This window comes from Musca domestica, unplaced genomic scaffold, assembly GCF_030504385.1.
Source record: "Musca domestica strain aabys unplaced genomic scaffold, Musca_domestica.polishedcontigs.V.1.1 29, whole genome shotgun sequence".
NCBI lineage: Eukaryota > Metazoa > Arthropoda > Insecta > Diptera > Muscidae > Musca > Musca domestica.
Genome location: NW_026712296.1, coordinates 3,637,369 through 3,658,407, shown reverse-complemented (window position 1 = coordinate 3,658,407; position 21,039 = coordinate 3,637,369). Strand labels below are relative to the sequence as shown.

At 45.0% G+C, this 21,039-nt stretch overlaps 1 protein-coding gene across 1 annotated transcript in view; it reads right to left on the bottom strand.

Moving 5' to 3' along the window:
* LOC101899878 (titin) overlaps positions 1-21,039 on the bottom strand; it is a 139,111-nt gene that overhangs the window by 39,663 nt on the left and 78,409 nt on the right. Inside the window, exons 23-25 of the mRNA XM_059124487.1 lie at positions 13,172-19,321; positions 9,140-12,990; positions 1,790-5,791 (exon numbers count right to left, since the gene is read on the bottom strand). Of these exons, the coding sequence (XP_058980470.1) occupies positions 1,790-5,791; positions 9,140-12,990; positions 13,172-19,321 (14,003 nt within the window). The remainder of the gene's footprint in view (positions 1-1,789; positions 5,792-9,139; positions 12,991-13,171; positions 19,322-21,039) is intronic.

Here is a 21,039-nt window from a genome sequence, read left to right as displayed (position 1 = left end):
TGTCACCCTTGACCTTCTTGATCACGCGAGTGCGGATCTTCTTCTTCTTAGGTTTACCATCTTGGGACACTGTCTCAATGACACGTACTTCCTCAGGAAGCTCTTGGACTTCTTCAGGTTTCTCCTCAACTGGAACCTCTTCCACAGTGACTGTGGTTTCGGGTTGTTTGTCGTCTTCTTCGACAGTCTCGATCTTGGTAAGTTCTTGCTTGTCACCCTTGACCTTCTTGATCACACGAGTGCGGATCTTCTTCTTCTTAGGTGTTCCCTCTTCGGACACTGTCTCAATGACACGTACTTCCTCAGGAAGCTCTTGGACTTCTTCAGGTTTCTCCTCAACTGGAACCTCTTCGACAGTGACTGTGGTTTCGGGTTGTTTGTCATCTTCTTCGACAGTCTCGATCTTGGTAACTTCTTGCTTGTCACCCTTGACCTTCTTGATCACACGAGTGCGGATCTTCTTCTTCTTAGGTGTTCCATCTTCGGACACTGTCTCAATGACACGTACTTCCTCAGGAAGCTCTTGGACTTCTTCAGGTTTCTCGTCAACTGGAACCTCTTCCACAGTGACTGTGGTTTCAGGTTGTTTGTCATCTTCTTCGACAGTCTCGATCTTGGTGACTTCTTGTTTATCACCCTTCACCTTCTTGATCACACGGGTGCGGATCTTCTTCTTCTTCGGTGTCCCATCTTCGGACACTGTCTCAATGACACGTACTTCCTCAGGAAGCTCTTGGACTTCTTCAGGTTTCTCCTCAACTAGAACCTCTTCCACAGTGACTGTGGATTTAGGTTGTTTGTCATCTTCTTCGACAGTCTCGATCTTGGTGACTTCTTGTTTATCACCCTTCACCTTCTTGATCACACGGGTGCGGATCTTCTTCTTTTTAGGTGTTCCATCTTCAGACACAGTCTCAATAACACGTACTTCCTCAGGAATCTCTTGAACTTCTTCAGGTTTCTCCTCAACTGGTACCTCTTCGACAGTGACTGTAGTTTCGGGTTGTTTGTCATCTTCTTCGACAGTTTCGATCTTGGTGACTTCTTGCTTGTCACCCTTGACCTTCTTGATTACACGAGTGCGGATCTTCTTCTTCTTGGGTTTACCATCTTCTGACACTGTCTCAATAACACGTACTTCCTCAGGAAGCTCTTGGTCTTCCTCAGGTTTCTCCTCAACTGGAACCTCTTCCACAGTGACTGTGGTTTCGGGTTTCTTGTCTTCTTCTTCGACAGTCTCAATCTTGGTAACTTCTTGCTTGTCACCCTTGACCTTCTTTATCACACGAGTGCGGATCTTCTTCTTCTTGGGTTTACCATCTTCGGACACTGTCTCAAAGACACGTACTTCCTCAGGAAGCTCTTGGACTTCTTCAGGTTTCTCCTCAACTGGAACCTCTTCGACAGTGACTGTGGTTTCAGGTTGCTTGTCATCTTCTTCGACAGTCTCGATCTTGGTGACTTCTTGCTTGTCACCCTTGACCTTCTTGATCACACGAGTGCGGATCTTCTTCTTCTTTGGTTTGCCATCTTCGGACACTGTTTCAAAGACACGTACTTCTTCAGGAAGCTCTTGGACTTCCTCAGGTTTCTCCTCAACTGGAACCTCTTCCACAGTGACTGTAGTTTCGGGTTGTTTGTCATCTTCTTCGACAGTCTCGATCTTGGTGACTTCTTGCTTGTCACCCTTGACCTTCTTGATCACACGAGTGCGGATCTTCTTCTTCTTGGGTTTGCCATCTTCGGACACTGTTTCAAAGACACGTACTTCTTCAGGAAGTTCTTGGACTTCTTCAGGTTTCTCCTCAACTGCAACCTCTTCGACAGTGACTGTGGTTTCAGGTTGCTTGTCATCTTCTTCGACAGTCTCGATCTTGGTGACTTCTTGCTTGTCGCCCTTGACCTTCTTGATCACACGAGTACGGATCTTCTTCTTCTTAGGTTTGCCATCTTCGGATACTGTCTCAATGACACGTACTTCTTCAGGAAGCTCTTGGACTTCTTCAGGTTTCTCCTCAACTGGAACCTCTTCGACAGTGACTGTGGTTTCGGGTTGCTTGTCATCTTCTTCGACAGTCTCGATCTTGGTAACTTCTTGCTTGTCACCCTTGACCTTCTTGATCACACGAGTGCGGATCTTCTTCTTCTTGGGTTTGCCATCTTCGGACACTGTCTCAATGACACGTACTTCTTCAGGAAGCTCTTGGACTTCTTCAGGTTTCTCCTCAACTGGAACCTCTTCGACAGTGACTGTGGTTTCGGGTTGCTTGTCATCTTCTTCGACAGTCTCGATCTTGGTGACTTCTTGCTTGTCACCCTTGACCTTCTTGATCACACGAGTGCGGATCTTCTTCTTCTTGGGTTTGCCATCTTCCGACACTGTCTCAATGACACGTACTTCTTCAGGAAGCTCTTGGACTTCTTCAGGTTTCTCCTCAACTGGAACCTCCTCGACAGTGACTGTGGTTTCGGGTTGTTTATCATCTTCTTCGACAGTCTCGATCTTGGTGACTTCTTGCTTGTCACCCTTGACCTTCTTGATCACACGAGTGCGGATCTTCTTCTTCTTGGGTTTACCATCTTCGGACACTGTCTCAATGACACGTACTTCTTCAGGAAGATCTTGGACTTCTTCTGGTTTCTCCTCAGCTGGAAGTTCTTCGACAGTGACTGTAGTTTCGGGTTGTTTGTCATCTTCTTCGACAGTTTCGATCTTGGTGACTTCTTGCTTGTCACCCTTGACCTTCTTGATCACACGAGTGCGGATCTTCTTCTTCTTGGGTTTCCCATCTTCGGACACTGTCTCAATGACACGTACTTCTTCAGGAAGCTCTTGGACTTCTTCAGGTTTCTCCTCAACTGGAACCTCCTCGACAGTGACTGTGGTTTCGGGTTGCTTGTCATCTTCTTCCACAGTCTCGATCTTGGTAACTTCTTGCTTGTCACCCTTGACCTTCTTGATCACACGAGTGCGGATCTTCTTCTTCTTGGGTTTACCATCTTCGGACACTGTCTCAATGACACGTACTTCTTCAGGAAGTTCTTGGACTTCTTCTGGTTTCTCCTCAACTGGAAGTTCTTCGACAGTGACTGTAGTTTCGGGTTGTTTGTCATCTTCTTCGACAGTTTCGATCTTGGTGACTTCTTGCTTGTCACCCTTGACCTTCTTGATCACACGAGTGCGGATCTTCTTCTTCTTGGGTTTACCATCTTCGGACACTGTTTCAATGACACGTACTTCTTCAGGAAGCTCTTGGACTTCTTCAGGTTTCTCCTCAACTGGAACCTCTTCGACAGTGACTGTGGTTTCGGGTTGCTTGTCATCTTCTTCGACAGTCTCGATCTTGGTGACTTCTTGCTTGTCACCCTTGACCTTCTTGATCACACGAGTGCGGATCTTCTTCTTCTTGGGTTTGCCATCTTCGGACACTGTCTCAATGACACGTACTTCTTCAGGAAGCTCTTGGACTTCTTCAGGTTTCTCCTCAACTGGAACCTCCTCGACAGTGACTGTGGTTTCGGGTTGCTTGTCATCTTCTTCGACAGTCTCGATCTTGGTGACTTCTTGCTTGTCACCCTTGACCTTCTTGATCACACGAGTGCGGATCTTCTTCTTCTTGGGTTTACCATCTTCGGACACTGTCTCAATGACACGTACTTCTTCAGGAAGCTCTTGGACTTCTTCTGGTTTCTCCTCAAATGGAACCTCCTCGACAGTGACTGTGGTTTCGGGTTGCTTGTCATCTTCTTCGACAGTCTCGATCTTGGTGACTTCTTGCTTGTCACCCTTGACCTTCTTGATCACACGAGTGCGGATCTTCTTCTTCTTGGGTTTGCCATCTTCCGACACTGTCTCAATGACACGTACTTCCTCAGGAATCTCTTGAACTTCTTCAGGTTTCTCCTCAACTGCAACCTCCTCGACAGTGACTGTGGTTTCGGGTTGCTTGTCATCTTCTTCGACAGTCTCGATCTTGGTGACTTCTTGCTTGTCACCCTTGACCTTCTTGATCACACGAGTGCGGATCTTCTTCTTCTTGGGTTTACCATCTTCGGACACTGTCTCAATGACACGTACTTCTTCAGGAAGCTCTTGGACTTCTTCAGGTTTCTCCTCAAATGGAACCTCCTCGACAGTGACTGTGGTTTCGGGTTGCTTGTCATCTTCCTCGACAGTTTCGATTTTGGTGACTTCTTGCTTGTCACCCTTGACCTTCTTGATCACACGAGTGCGGATCTTCTTCTTCTTGGGTTTGCCATCTTCGGACACTGTCTCAATGACACGTACTTCTTCAGGAAGTTCTTGGACTTCTTCTGGTTTCTCCTCAACCGGAAGTTCTTCGACAGTGACTGTAGTTTCGGGTTGTTTGTCATCTTCTTCGACAGTTTCGATCTTGATGACTTCTTGCTTGTCACCCTTGACCTTCTTGATCACACGAGTGCGGATCTTCTTCTTCTTGGGTTTACCATCTTCGGACACTGTCTCAATGACACGTACTTCTTCAGGAAGCTCTTGCACTTCCTCAGGTTTCTCCTCAACTGGAACCTCTTCCACAGTGACTGTAGTTTCGGGTTGTTTGTCATCTTCTTCGACAGTTTCGATCTTGGTGACTTCTTGCTTGTCACCCTTGACCTTCTTGATCACACGAGTGCGGATCTTCTTCTTCTTGGGTTTGCCATCTTCCGACAATGTCTCAATGACACGTACTTCTTCAGGAAGCTCTTGCACTTCCTCAGGTTTCTCCTCAAATGGAACCTCCTCGACAGTGACTGTGGTTTCGGGTTGCTTGTCATCTTCTTCGACAGTCTCGATCTTGGTGACTTCTTGCTTGTCACCCTTGACCTTCTTGATCACACGAGTGCGGATCTTCTTCTTCTTGGGTTTGCCATCTTCCGACACTGTCTCAATGACACGTACTTCCTCAGGAATCTCTTGAACTTCTTCAGGTTTCTCCTCAACTGCAACCTCCTCGACAGTGACTGTGGTTTCGGGTTGCTTGTCATCTTCTTCGACAGTCTCGATCTTGGTGACTTCTTGCTTGTCACCCTTGACCTTCTTGATCACACGAGTGCGGATCTTCTTCTTCTTGGGTTTACCATCTTCGGACACTGTCTCAATGACACGTACTTCTTCAGGAAGCTCTTGGACTTCTTCAGGTTTCTCCTCAAATGGAACCTCCTCGACAGTGACTGTGGTTTCGGGTTGCTTGTCATCTTCTTCGACAGTCTCGATCTTGGTGACTTCTTGCTTGTCACCCTTGACCTTCTTGATCACACGAGTGCGGATCTTCTTCTTCTTGGGTTTGCCATCTTCGGACACTGTCTCAATGACACGTACTTCTTCAGGAAGTTCTTGGACTTCTTCTGGTTTCTCCTCAACCGGAAGTTCTTCGACAGTGACTGTAGTTTCGGGTTGTTTGTCATCTTCTTCGACAGTTTCGATCTTGATGACTTCTTGCTTGTCACCCTTGACCTTCTTGATCACACGAGTGCGGATCTTCTTCTTCTTGGGTTTACCATCTTCGGACACTGTCTCAATGACACGTACTTCTTCAGGAAGCTCTTGCACTTCCTCAGGTTTCTCCTCAACTGGAACCTCTTCCACAGTGACTGTAGTTTCGGGTTGTTTGTCATCTTCTTCGACAGTTTCGATCTTGGTGACTTCTTGCTTGTCACCCTTGACCTTCTTGATCACACGAGTGCGGATCTTCTTCTTCTTGGGTTTGCCATCTTCGGACACTGTTTCAAAGACACGTACTTCTTCAGGAAGCTCTTGGACTTCTTCTGGTTTCTCCTCAACTGAAATCTCTTCCACAGTGACTGTAGTTTCGGGTTGTTTGTCATCTTCTTCGACAGTCTCGATCTTGGTAACTTCTTGCTTGTCACCCTTGACCTTCTTGATCACACGAGTGCGGATCTTCTTCTTCTTGGGTTTGCCATCTTCGGACAATGTCTCAATGACACGTACTTCTTCAGGAAGCTCTTGGACTTCTTCAGGTTTCTCCTCAACTGAAACCTCCTCGACAGTGACTGTGGTTTCGGGTTGCTTGTCATCTTCTTCGACAGTCTCGATCTTGGTGACTTCTTGCTTGTCACCCTTGACCTTCTTGATCACACGAATGCGGATCTTCTTCTTCTTGGGTTTGCCATCTTCGGACACTGTCTCAATGACACGTACTTCTTCAGGAAGCTCGTGGACTTCTTCAGGTTTCTCCTCAAATGGAACCTCTTCGACGGTGACTGTGGTTTCAGGTTGCTTGTTATCTTCTTCGACAGTCTCGATCTTGGTGACTTCTTGTTTATCACCCTTGACCTTCTTGATCACACGAGTGCGGATCTTCTTCTTCTTGGGTTTACCATCTTCGGACACTGTCTCAATGACACGTACTTCTTCAGGAAGTTCTTGGACTTCTTCTGGTTTCTCCTCAACTGAAAGTTCTTCGACAGTGACTGTAGTTTCGGGTTGTTTGTCATCTTCTTCGACAGTCTCGATCTTGGTGACTTCTTGCTTGTCACCCTTGACCTTCTTGATCACACGAGTGCGGATCTTCTTCTTCTTGGGTTTGCCATCTTCGGACACTGTTTCAAAGACACGTACTTCTTCAGGAAGCTCTTGCACGTCCTCAGGTTTCTCCTCAACTGGAACCTCTTCCACAGTGACTGTAGTTTCGGGTTGTTTGTCATCTTCTTCGACAGTTTCGATCTTGGTGACTTCTTGCTTGTCACCCTTGACCTTCTTGATCACACGAGTGCGGATCTTCTTCTTCTTGGGTTTACCATCTTCGGACACTGTCTCAATGACACGTACTTCTTCAGGAAGCTCGTGGATTTCTTTAGGTTTCTCCTCAACTGGAACCTCTTCGACGGTGACTGTGGTTTCAGGTTGCTTGTTATCTTCCTCGACAGTTTCGATCTTGGTAACTTCTTGCTTGTCACCCTTGACCTTCTTGATCACACGAGTGCGGATCTTCTTCTTCTTGGGTTTGCCATCTTCGGACACTGTCTCAATGACACGTACTTCTTCAGGAAGCTCGTGGATTTCTTCAGGTTTCTCCTCAAATGGAACCTCTTCAACGGTGACTGTGGTTTCAGGTTGCTTGTTATCTTCTTCGACAGTCTCGATCTTGGTGACTTCTTGTTTATCACCCTTGACCTTCTTGATCACACGAGTGCGGATCTTCTTCTTCTTGGGTTTACCATCTTCGGACACTGTCTCAATGACACGTACTTCTTCAGGAAGTTCTTGGACTTCTTCTGGTTTCTCCTCAGCTGGAAGTTCTTCGACAGTGACTGTAGTTTCGGGTTGTTTGTCATCTTCTTCGACAGTCTCGATCTTGGTGACTTCTTGCTTGTCACCCTTGACCTTCTTAATCACACGAGTGCGGATCTTCTTCTTCTTGGGTTTACCATCTTCGGAAACTGTCTCAATGACACGTACTTCTTCAGGAAGTTCTTGGACTTCTTCTGGTTTCTCCTCAACTGGAAGTTCCTCGACAGTGACTGTAGTTTCGGGTTGTTTATCATCTTCTTCGACAGTCTCGATCTTGGTGACTTCTTGCTTGTCACCCTTGACCTTCTTGATCACACGAGTGCGGATCTTCTTCTTCTTGGGTTTACCATCTTCGGACACTGTCTCAATGACACGTACTTCTTCAGGAAGCTCGTGGATTTCTTCAGGTTTCTCCTCAACTGGAACCTCTTCGACGGTGACTGTGGTTTCAGGTTGCTTGTTATCTTCTTCGACAGTCTCGATCTTGGTAACTTCTTGCTTGCCACCCTTGACCTTCTTGATCACACGAGTGCGGATCTTCTTCTTCTTGGGTTTACCATCTTCGGACACTGCCTCAATGACACGTACTTCTTCAGGAAGCTCTTGGATTTCTTCAGGTTTCTCCTCAACTGGAACCTCTTCGACGGTGACTGTGGTTTCAGGTTGCTTGTTATCTTCTTCGACAGTCTCGATCTTGGTAACTTCTTGCTTGTCACCCTTGACCTTCTTGATCACACGAGTGCGGATCTTCTTCTTCTTGGGTTTACCATCTTCGGACACTGTCTCAATGACACGTACTTCTTCAGGAAGCTCGTGGATTTCTTCAGGTTTCTCCTCAACTGGAACCTCTTCGACGGTGACTGTGGTTTCAGGTTGCTTGTTATCTTCTTCGACAGTCTCGATCTTGGTAACTTCTTGCTTGTCACCCTTGACCTTCTTGATCACACGAGTGCGGATCTTCTTCTTCTTGGGTTTACCATCTTCGGACACTGTCTCAATGACACGTACTTCTTCAGGAAGCTCGTGGATTTCTTCAGGTTTCTCCTCAACTGGAACCTCTTCGACGGTGACTGTGGTTTCAGGTTGCTTGTTATCTTCTTCGACAGTCTCGATCTTGGTGACTTCTTGTTTATCACCCTTGACCTTCTTGATCACACGAGTGCGGATCTTCTTCTTCTTGGGTTTACCATCTTCGGACACTGTCTCAATGACACGTACTTCTTCAGGAAGCTCGTGGATTTCTTCAGGTTTCTCCTCAACTGGAACCTCTTCGACGGCGACTGTGGTTTCAGGTTGCTTGTCATCTTCTTCGACAGTCTCGATCTTGGTGACTTCTTGCTTGTCACCCTTGACCTTCTTGATCACACGAGTGCGGATCTTCTTCTTCTTGGGTTTGCCATCTTCGGACACTGTTTCAAAGACACGTACTTCTTCAGGAAGCTCTTGGACTTCTTCAGGTTTCTCGTCAACTGGAACCTCTTCTACAGTGACTGTGGTTTCAGGTTGCTTGTCATCTTCTTCGACAGTCTCGATCTTGGTGACTTCTTGCTTGTCACCCTTGACCTTCTTGATCACACGAGTGCGGATCTTCTTCTTCTTGGGTTTGCCATCTTCGGACACTGTTTCAATGACACGTACTTCTTCATGAAGCTCTTGGACTGCCTTAGGTTTCTCCTCAACTGGAACCTCTTCCACAGTGACTGTGGTTTCAGGTTGTTTGTCATCTTCTTCGACAGTCTCTATCTTGGTGACTTCTTGTTTATCACCCTTGACCTTCTTGATCACACGAGTGCGGATCTTCTTCTTCTTGGGTTTACCATCTTCGGACACTGTCTCAATGACACGTACTTCTTCAGGAAGCTCTTGGACTTCTTCAGGTATCTCCTCAACTGGAACCTCTTCGACAGTGACTGTGGTTTCAGGTTGTTTGTCATCTTCTTCGACAGTCTCGATCTTGGTGACTTCTTGTTTATCACCCTTGACCTTCTTGATTACACGAGTGCGGATCTTCTTCTTCTTGGGTTTACCATCTTCGGACACTGTCTCAATGACATGTACTTCTTCAGGAAGCTCTTGGACTTCTTCAGGTTTCTCCTCAACTGGAACCTCTTCCACAGTGACTGTGGTTTCAGGTTGTTTGTCATCTTCTTCGATAGTCTCGATCTTGGTGACTTCTTGCTTGTCACCCTTGACCTTCTTGATCACACGAGTGCGTATCTTCTTCTTCTTGGGCTTACCATCTTCGGACACTGTCTCAATGACACGTACTTCTTCAGGAAGCTCTTGGACTTCTTCAGGTTTCTCTTCAACTGGAACCTCTTCGACAGTGACAGTGGTTTCGGGTTGTTTGTCATCTTCTTCGACAGTCTCGATCTTGGTGACTTCTTGTTTATTACCCTTGACCTTCTTGATCACACGAGTGCGGATCTTCTTCTTCTTGGGGTTACCATCTTCGGACACTGTCTCAATGACACGTACTTCTTCAGGAAGTTCTTGGACTTCTTGAGGTTTCTCCTCAACTGGAACCTCTTCGACAGTGACTGTGGTTTCAGGGTGCTTGTCATCTTCTTCGACAGTCTCGATTTTGGTGACTTCTTGTTTATCACCCTTGACCTTCTTGATCACACGGGTGCGGATCTTCTTCTTCTTGGGTTTACCATCTTCGGACACTGTCTCAATGACACGTACCTCTTCAGGAAGCTCTTGGACTTCTTTAGGTTTCTCCTCAACTGGAACCTCCTCGACAGTGACTGTGGTTTCGGGTTGTTTGTCATCTTCCTCGACAGTTTCGATTTTGGTGACTTCTTGCTTGTCACCCTTGACCTTTTTGATCACACGAGTGCGGATCTTCTTCTTCTTGGGTTTGCCATCTTCGGACACTGTCTCAATGACGCGTACTTCTTCAGGAAGCTCTTGGACTTCTTCAGGTTTCTCTTCAACTGGAACCTCCTCGACAGTGACTGTGGTTTCGGGTTGTTTGTCATCTTCCTCGACAGTTTCGATTTTGGTGACTTCTTGCTTGTCACCCTTGACCTTTTTGATCACACGAGTGCGGATTTTCCTTTTCTTGGGTTTGCCATCTTCGGACACTGTCTCAATGACGCGTACTTCTTCAGGAAGCTCTTGGACTTCTTCAGGTTTCTCTTCAACTGGAACCTCCTCGACAGTGACTGTGGTTTCAGGTTGTTTGTCATCTTCTTCGACAGTTTCGATCTTGGTGACTTCTTGTTTATCACCCTTGACCTTCTTGATCACACGAGTGCGGATCTTCTTCTTCTTGGGTTTACCATCTTCGGACACTGTCTCAATGACACGTACTTCTTCAGGAAGTTCTTCGACTTCTTGAGGTTTCTCCTCAACTGGAACCTCTTCGACAGTGACTTTGGTTTCAGGGTGCTTGTCATCTTCTTCGACGGTCTCGATTCTGGTGACTTCTTGTTTATCACCCTTGACCTTCTTGATCACACGAGTGCGGATCTTCTTCTTCTTGGGTTTACCATCTTCGGACACTGTCTCAATGACACGTACTTCTTCAGGAAGCTCTTGGACTTCTTCAGGTTTTTCTTCAACTGGAACCTCTTCGACAGTGACAGTTGTTTCGGGTTGTTTGTCATCTTCTTCGACAGTCTCGATCTTGGTAACTTCTTGTTTATCACCCTTGACCTTCTTGATCACACGAGTGCGGATCTTCTTTTTCTTGGGTTTACCATCTTCGGACACTGTCTCAATGACGCGTACTTCTTCAGGAAGCTCTTGGACTTCCTCAGGCTTCTCCTCAACTGGAACCTCTTCGACAGTGACTGTGGTTTCAGGTTTCTTGTCATCTTCTTCGACAGTCTCGATCTTCGTGACTTCTTGCTTGTCACCCTTGACTTTCTTGATCACACGAGTGCGGATCTTCTTCTTCTTGGGTTTGCCATCTTCGGACACTGTCTCAATGACACGTACTTCTTCAGGAAGTTCTTGGACTTCTTGAGGTTTCTCCTCAACTGGAACCTCTTCGACTGTGACTGTGGTTTCGGGTTGTTTGTCATCTTCTTCGACAGTCTCGATCTTGGTGACTTCTTGCTTGTCACCCTTGACCTTCTTGATCACACGAGTGCGGATCTTCTTCTTCTTGGGTTTGCCATCTTCGGACACTGTCTCAATGACGCGTACTTCTTCAGGATATTCTTGGACTTCTTTAGGTTTCTCCTCAACTGGAACCTCTTCGACAGTGACTGTGGTTTCAGGTTGCTTGTCATCTTCTTCGACAGTTTCGATCTTGGTGACTTCTTGCTTGTCACCCTTGACCTTCTTGATCACACGAGTGCGGATCTTCTTCTTCTTGGGTTTGCCATCTTCGGACACTGTCTCAATGACACGTACTTCTTCAGGATACTCTTGGACTTCTTTAGGTTTCTCCTCAACTGGAACCTCTTCGACGGTGACTGTGGTTTCAGGTTGCTTTTCATCTTCTTCGACAGTTTCGATCTTGGTGACTTCTTGCTTGTCACCCTTGACCTTCTTGATCACACGAGTGCGGATCTTTTTCTTCTTGGGTTTACCATCTTCGGACACTGTCTCAATGACATGTACCTCCTCAGGGAGTTCTTGGATTTCTTGAGGTTTCTCCTCAACTGGAACCTCTTCGACTGTGACTGTGGTTTCGGGTTGTTTGTCATCTTCTTCGACAGTCTCGATCTTGGTGACTTCTTGCTTGTCACCCTTGACCTTCTTGATCACACGAGTGCGGATCTTCTTCTTCTTGGGTTTGCCATCTTCGGACACTGTCTCAATGACATGTACCTCCTCAGGGAGTTCTTGGATTTCTTGAGGTTTCTCCTCAACTGGAACCTCTTCGACTGTGACTGTGGTTTCGGGTTGTTTGTCATCTTCTTCGACAGTCTCGATCTTGGTGACTTCTTGCTTGTCACCCTTGACCTTCTTGATCACACGAGTGCGGATCTTCTTCTTCTTGGGTTTGCCATCTTCGGACACTGTCTCAATGACACGTACTTCCTCAGGGAGTTCTTGGATTTCTTGAGGTTTCTCCTCAACAGGAACCTCTTCGACAGTGACTGTGGTTTTGGGTTGTTTGTCATCTTCTTCGACAGTTTCGATCTTGGTGACTTCTTGCTTGTCACCCTTGACCTTCTTGATCACACGAGTGCGGATCTTTTTCTTTTTAGGTTTGCCATCTTCGGACACTGTCTCAATGACACGTACTTCCTCAGGGAGTTCTTGGATTTCTTGAGGTTTCTCCTCAACTGGAACCTCTTCGACAGTGACTGTGGTTTTGGGTTGTTTGTCATCTTCTTCGACAGTTTCGATCTTGGTGACTTCTTGCTTGTCACCCTTGACCTTCTTGATCACACGAGTGCGGATCTTTTTCTTTTTAGGTTTGCCATCTTCAGACACTGTTTCGAAGACGCGTACTTCTTCGGGGAGTTCTTGTACCAGATCTTCAGTTGAATCAACCGTGTTCTCTTCAATTGTAACAGTAGTTTCAGTCGGTTTATTGTCCTCTTCGACGGTTTCAATCTTTGTTAGTTCCTGTTTGCCACCCCTGATCTTCTTGATTACACGGGTGCGAATCTTCTTCTTCCGTGGTTTGCCGTCCTCTGCTATTGTTTCTACTTCACGTATTTCTTCGGGAAGCTCTGTTATTTGTTCTTGTGATTTTTCGTGTGTTTCTGTGTGTTCGGATGGTGTGTGTTGGGATGATGTTTGTGTTGTATCTGTATAATAAAATGTTAGGAGGGTTAGTTTGGTTATAAGTTGTTCGTGTTGTTTTTGTTGCTTTATTAATTGTGTATTATGTGTTTTGTTGTTGTTGTTGGTTTCGAATGTTGGGGGTCTTTAAAAGTATTACGCCATGTTTCAACTACGCTCTATGTTTTCTAGGGACTATATACTTACCGAAAAGCTCAGTTACCGTGTATGGCGTTTGGGGAGTTTTGATCGATGACGAATCGACATCGTCGTGTGACTCTGTAATTTCTGTGAGTGGATGAGAATGTATGGTATCTGCTGTGAGATATTCTGAAAAGTTTACAATATTAAGAACAGTATTTGCTAAAGGCTTTTCTGGTGGAAGTTCGTGGTCTCTGGACGTGGCTGTGGAAGTGTGAACCGTGTTTGTGATAGCGGTTTGCAATAGCTGCTCTGGCTGGGAGCCAACTATAAGTGATTTGCTTTGAGGAAATGTGCTTTCGGGTAGCTGTGTTTCTTTCTCTAGCAATTGTTGGGAGAAGAGTTCGTGCATTGGTTGTGTGGGTTCAATGTTGGTGCGGGCCGAGTGTGTTGTCGTTTTCAATTGTTCGGAAATGGGAGTTAGTGTGTCACCAGTGACGTGTGTGGTGTTGAGGGCTGCGCAGTGGGCCTCAAGTCTGTTCGTGTTTGGTTGGGTGTTCTGAAGTTCGGGTGTTGTTATGGTTTCTGTTTGGTCGTAGGCGACTACAGTGCTTGTGCTGTATGTTTGATTGGGTGTAATGGGAGTTGCTTTGGCTTCCTGCGCCATTGGGGTTTGTGGTGGTTCGAGTGCGTGTGTATTTTCGGTAGGAATTGTTTCGGTTTCATTGAGATACATACTCTGTGTGTGGATTTTTTCAAGAGGTTGCTGTAATTGTAGCGTTTCCAATGCCATCTGTGCTACATCTTGGCTGGTTGTTAGGTCTAGTTTTGTCGCCAGCTGGTGTGTGGTTTCAGCCAATGCAATGTGAGCTTGGTGTGGTTTTGTGTCTTCTGTTTCGGACATTTTTAGTGTGCTTTCGAATGCGGTAACCGTTTGGGTGGTTAGATTTTCCGAGCTGAGTGGTGTTTCGATTGGTTGGGTATGACTCTTTTGTGGAGCTTCCTGTGGTACAGAACCAATGCCGGTGTCTGTTATGATTTGTTCAGTGATGCTGGCCTTCAGTTCCGGTAGTGCAATGGATGAGGTTGTCCTACCCGTTTTAGGCTTAAAATCGCCACTTTCATCTGCCAAACTTTCGTATATTTGAACGGTGGAGGTTTGGAGCAAATTCTTGTTTTCCGAGTCTATTTTAACGGCTTGTTCGAAGATTTGGGGCAAGGATGCAAGCTTCGGCGTATCTTCATAGGCAATGATGGCTTCAACGGTTTGAGCTTGAAGTTTGCTACTGTCCTCCACCACTTTGGGATAAACCCCTGTTTGCTTCTTAAAGTCGTACGATTCAGTTATGGTGCTGATGCCTATATTTTCTTCGGCTATTAAGGCTTTGAGTTTGTCCTGAACTACATCTGCCTTCTCTTGTCCCATGTGGAAGGGTTCCATGTGAGATTCTTTGTTAAAAATGTGTTCTGTCGATATTTGAGGTATTTGCTGCGTTGTCTCATTTGTTGAAATTAAGGCTATTTGTTCGTCCACTTTTGGAATATCTTTGATTGGAACTGCTTCTTCATAGGTCACAACTTCGGACACCGTTTTTTCCAGCTGTTCTGGAGATCTTGTAGCTCCCAAGACCAGTTCGGTCCTTGGCATTTCACACGGCATTTGAGATTCTTTTTCCAAAACAATAGTTGAATTGATTGTTTGAATTTTCGTCGGAGTGTCCGTAAACGCAGTTTGAGCCTTGTGATCCGGAGCAGGTGATGTGTCAAATTTCTCTACTTCTTCCAAAGTCTTTATTTCCTCTATTACCAGTTCCTCATTTGTTGGCTGTAGTTTGGGCTTGGCCTGTAACTTTTCTTCTGTGAATGGTTGAAGTTCAGTTTCCTTGTGCATTGCGGTATCAAGTTGCTGCATCAGAGACTGATTCACTGCATCCTGTGTCAGCGGTTTAGCCAAGTTTGTGGAAACTTGCGGCGTTTCCAAATGTGTTGCCTCTTCGAAAGCCATAGGTTTTGTGCTAATGGTTTCGCGGAACATTCCTTCGATAAATGTCTTTGGTTTTTCCTCGTTTGGTAAATCTTCTATAATTCTCATCTCTTTGAGCAGCGTATCTTGTAAGGTTTCGGTTTGTGTGATTTTGAAGTGTTCCGCCACACTCGTGTTAGCTGCCTGGACAATATTCTGCTTCGGTTCTGTTAATTTCTCAGACTTTTCCAGACACAGTGTTTCGGTCACCACAATTTCCTTTTGAGATCCCTCAATATTTGATGTTGCTGTGATGGTGCTAAGTGCCACGACAGCAGCATCTTGAGTGGCTTCTTGAGTTTTTATCTCCTCCACCAGTGGCAGAATTAGTTGTTGAACACTCGACGCTTTAGATGTGGAAAGGAGAGCTGGCTTCTCAGTTTCTAAAACGCCTTCCGATTCTGCTGCCTCACAAGCATCCACTACAATGGCTTGATCGAAGACATGTTGGACTTTGGCCTCGGAAGTTTGTGGTATAGTTTCGTCAGCAATGTCGCCCACGCTTTCAAGGACTTCTGGTCTGTCCACCATGCCCAGAAGCAGAGATCGTTCATCACTTGTTTGCTTGGCTGTTCGTTTCTCTTCCTCCACCTCATTTATATCTGCAATGCTTTCCAATATTTTAGGCTTTGACGACAAAGGTAAATTAAAGGTATCCGTTATAGAGGATTGAGCAACTTTTTCCTTTGTCCATGTGGCAAGATTTAGCTTGGCTTCGAGCTCCATAATTTGATCGCTGGTTTCTTCAAAGGCATGTCTTGGACTTTCATGTAATGTCGTCGTCAGGTGTTCCTCCTTTTGTTTTTCACCGTGCTCTTTCGACGTGGTGCTTTCTAATACCAATGTTTGTTCCGTTGTGGTCTCCCTCAAAATATCACTGCTTAATTTAGCGTGTACAACTGTCGTTTTAAATGGCTCCAATGCTGAGGTGGAGTCTTGTTGCAGAATTCCCGCTTTGAGGGGCAACTTTAGATGGCCCTCTTGTACGATGAGCTGGGCAGAGTCATGGCTAATTCCTTGGGGCTTGTAGTCATCGGAAGTTTCCAGGACTTCTTCCTTCTGAGACAGGGCTAACTGTGATTGCGGTTTGAGAACCACTTGAGCCTCTTGTGGTGCTTGCATTTCCTTTGCACTTAAATCCTCCTCTCTTTCATAGAAATTTACAGAGTTAATAGAAATTTCCTGTAGCTTCTCAATTCCAATATGTTGGCCTTGGGTTTCCAAGGAGGGTATTCCATCGAATTTTTCCGGAACTTCAAATATTAGTTCCTTTTTGACTTGAACGGATTTGAAAAGTTCAGACGTGAGTCTAGTTTCTGCCATTGTTTCATGGGGTATTTTCATGTCGGCCTTCAGCACTTCCTTGTCGCTGACATTTACTTCTGCCACATCCAAGGCGCCATGATATTCCTGTAGAGAAATATTACTTATGGCCATGGATTTTAGAGGAGCACTACTGTCGTAGGCAGCTACTGACTCTAAATCTTGCATTTCGCTACTAAGGGCTGGTATGATTTCACTGTCTACAGTGGCTGAAGCCGTTTGTTCGTTCGATTCATGAGGAACAAGACGTTGCGAATTTTCTACAGTTTGAGCGGTAAATGTTTCGGCGATTTGCAAGAGTTTTGTGGCGCCCAACGTAGCTTCCCTGATTGAAGGTTGTTCTGGTATATGGAGTATACTTTCCTTGTCGTGCACCGGTATTTCCATGGTGTCCAAGGCGTGTGTAACCTCAATGTTCCCCTGAGGTTGTTGCATTTCTGGCCCCTTAATGTCTGGCATGTGGCCAGGCAAATCCATTATAGTTTGGACCATCTCTTGCACAGCATGCTGTGGGGCAAGATACTGTGTTGCGGTGGGCTTTTCATATTCCACATTCATGTGCGAAGCCTCAGATGTCTCTAAAATCATCGATTCCAAAGTTTCCACATATTTTAGTTTTTGTTCATTTTGTTGTACGGATGCTCGGTGGGCAAGAGGCTGTTCCAATCCGGGCTGTCCAGCTAAGCTTTCTGAGATGTTTATTTCATAAATTTCCAAATTCACAGAATTCTCCGCAATGCTGGGTTGGATTTTGATTTCTTTTGCCTTGTCAATAGCTGGCATTGCAGTATCGGACTCCAGCATAGTAGTGGCGTAAGTAAGGCTTGCATGTGTGGCGTCTACATGTCTTTGAGCCTGGATTGGCTCGGATGGTTGGAATTCCAACGGTTTGGTGGTCATTTCAGTTTGTACCAATTCAACATTGGGTGCCTTCAAGTCGTGCAATGTTGAATGCTCGCCAGCCTTTTGCAGCTTTGGCGTTTCGAAGGGCTTGAGGGTTTCTTCTTTTTCGACAGTTTGCTGAGATGAAATAGTTAAAGCGCTGACATTTTCCATGACGTAGGCCTCAAGGGGACTCAAAAGCTTGGGCTCAGTGGTTTCCAGTGTTGTTTCTTTTTCTTGAGTTAAAACTTGTAGCACATCGGCCACTACTGTGGTACCCTCCACATTGGCCTTGCCTTTTTGCAGTGCAGGAAGTTCAAAGCCATGTTCCACTACGGTGTCCAAAATTTGCTCATGTTGTGTTTCGCCTACTGTTGTAAGGGCTCCACCCAAAGTTTGTTTGGGTGCGGCCCTCATGTCTACTTCGGGTACTATTAACTCTTGACTCTTTTCACTGATCAGAGTTGTGGTGACCTCGTGACTTACCAAATGGGGCAGTTCTCCTTGCAGGTCAGCCCTTGCCACTAATGCATGTGGTACATGTAAATCTTGGGGTTTAGCTTCTTCAATAAATACCTCTTTTTCGACTAGATGAGTTAATTCCTGTAGTCGCATTTCGGCCTGTTTGCCTTGTCCAGTCGGGAATGTTGCCCTTAATTCATCCAAGGGACTCTGTAAATCGGCTTGAGTGGTTTGAAAACCTTCCACAAACACTAGTTTGTCCGTTGCCTTTTGGGACAGATCTGATTTCTTACTGGACATGTCTTGAAGGGATTCCATGGGCTCGGTGTCCCTAATTTCCAAAGATGTTGAGACATCTTTGACCACTTCGTTGGCTGTCAATTTATTTGGCTTGCCTGTTTGGTCTACATATTCTTCCTCAACTTCGACAGCAAATGGTTGCTGAGACTCGTAAGATTTGTGTTCTACAAATGAGGTTTGGGATTTTTCTTGTGGTTGCTCCGGTCTGATGTGGAGATCTTTAATGGTGTCGTGGACCTCAACTTGCGCAACTTCAACACTTGTTTCCGTAGAAACCAGCCTTTGGGTTGTTTCCAAAGCTGGTGTTTTTTCCAAGGAGACTTCTTTTTCCGTGGTTTCGGCACTTATAATTTCCTCCACAACCAAACCTCTCTTGGAGCTAATCACCATTGTGGTGCGACTATCTTCGGGCTGTGCCAATTTGTCTGTAACTAATTTCTGAATACTTTCCGTTACCACAATTTGATGTTGTTCTGGGGCGGCCTGTACGGGCACAATGTTAGCATCGGCATGACGTTCGGTTTCTTTTGATGGTACGTGCTCCTCTAGACTTTCTTGCACCAGAGGAGATTCAACAACCAGCGACTTTCGTTTACTCAAGTCCTTGCTACGTTTGACCTTAGTTTTGGTCATTTTAAACGGCGACAACTGGCTAGGCTCTTCTGCCGGCATTTGTTCCACCACACTCGGAGCCCTGAGTTCTACTTCCTCAACAGATTCACTAACCACTTCCTGGGAATGCTTGAATTTCTGGATTTCTTGTTCGATTTCCATTGTTTGGTGGAGCTCTTGGACCACAATATTTTGTTGCGACATTAACGATTCCCGGGCCTTGACGGTCTTGGGCTTATCTGCGGTTGCCATAAGAGACGACTCGCTGAAAGCCGTTGTTTCCGCCGACTCTTGGGACGTTAGGTGCGGTGTAAGCTTTTCAAATATCGGCGAAGCAATGCCTTCAACTGTTTCCAATACTTGTGCGGTTTCTTCCTCTTCCTTGGCATCGTCTGGAACGACCACCACTCCTCTTGTGTCCTGTTTTGTGATTTTGAGTTTTTTCTGCTTTTTCGTTTTCTTCTCCAATTGTTGTTGCTGTTCTGTGATAATTGTGTCCTGTATGTATTGGACTTGTTTATGTTGTTGTTGTAGTTGTATCTGTTCTTGAACTTCCACTTGTTGTATAATTTGTTGTTGTTGTTGCTGTTCATGTTGTTCCACTAATGTTGTTTCTGTGAATTGTGATTTGTAAGCGAAATATATAACTAATTTTTGTTCTTGTTCTCAATTTTGAAATGTCACAGAACAAAACAAAACATGACATAGATGTTCAGTGTTACAACAAAAAATTTTTGAAATTTACATTTTTTTTGCTTAAATTGCTTTTTTTTCTTTTCATTTCAGATGGGTTTTGCGTTTTCTTTAGTACTGTACAATGGACGATATCTTTTGTGGTTAATGAGTTTATTTGGTGTCAACATTTTTGGGGTGAGTTAAGAAAATGCGTGTAACTTTCTATCTATAACCTAATATCATGTCTCTGTTAATGATGAAATCGGAAATTACAGTGTTATATCGTTTTCAGACCGAGACGTATAAAGAAGAAGACAGAGGAGAGAGAGAGAGATAGAGGGCGAGATCGTGCTTGAAACAGACAAACATTTTCATTTATTTTATTGTTTTGCAGGAATTTCCGTTGTTACTGTATCACAGGGAATCCATGTCATCCAAAGTCTATTGAAACTAATCTAAAGGTGAGCGTACATAAAACACTTTTTTTGACTGGCTTAAGTCATCGGCTGGCTTCTTTGGAAAAGAACAAAGGAGTGTAGGGCCAAGATCGAACTAAGTTACCCTAAAACTCCTTTGTTTCTATACGAAAAAGCCAGCCGACGACTTAAGCAAGTCGAAAAAGCTTTTTATGTATTCTCACCTGTATTCCGAAACCGGATGGGCGAGGTTTCTTTAAATAATTAACCGAAAAGGTAAAACAAGTAAAAAACATTAAGTTCGGCCGGGCCGAACTTTTAATACCCACCACCTTAGGGTAATGGAAACATTAGAACCAATTATGACACACAAATACCAATTTTTAGACATATTCGTGGGAAAATGTGGCAAAAATCATCAAAATACCGCATTTCGGGAGGTACCGCTATATAGGGATATGTAAAAACGTGGACCTATACATACAATGTTTCGCCAACGGAGCTAGAACCTATTATGACCAACAAATTCCAATTTTTAGACAAATCCGTGAAAAAATTTGACAAAAACCATCAAAATACCGAATATCGAGAGGTATGGGGTAGATATGAGGACTATACCAAAACGTGGACTGATATATCTCATTTTCAATACAAGGATCTTGACACAATACAAATTATTCTGCTCTACATCAAATAATTTGGCCTGCATCGTGATTTCAACAGACAGACGGACATTGTTCAATCCACTTAGAATTTTATGCTGATTATGAATATATATACTTTATAGGGTCTACGACGAATATTTAGGGATGTTACATACGGATTGACAAAGTCAATATACCCTCCTTTCCAAGGTGGAGGGTATAAAAAGAGTAAAGGTGAGGATACATATGCAGCTTGAAGTCTTCGCATTGCATATTTTGTGACAGATCATAATGGGATTTCAGAGCCGCACTCGAATCCTGCCATTGTTTCCCCTTATAATTTGGCATTAATATGTCTAGCCATGATGCCAAGCTGCTTATTTAGCCTCACCTTAAAGTCCAGAACGGGCGGCAAGTGTTGGAGTGTTCTCAAGCCATATGGCGTCCACATCCAGCGATTGCGTTCAAACGATCTCATGGTGGCTGCCTTGAAACCTGTTGCAGCTTCTGCTACAAGTGAAAGTAATACTTCGGGGAAATGACGATCAAAATATTCAAATGGTTAACGTTGCCCAAATAAGGACCGAAGTGAAGAAA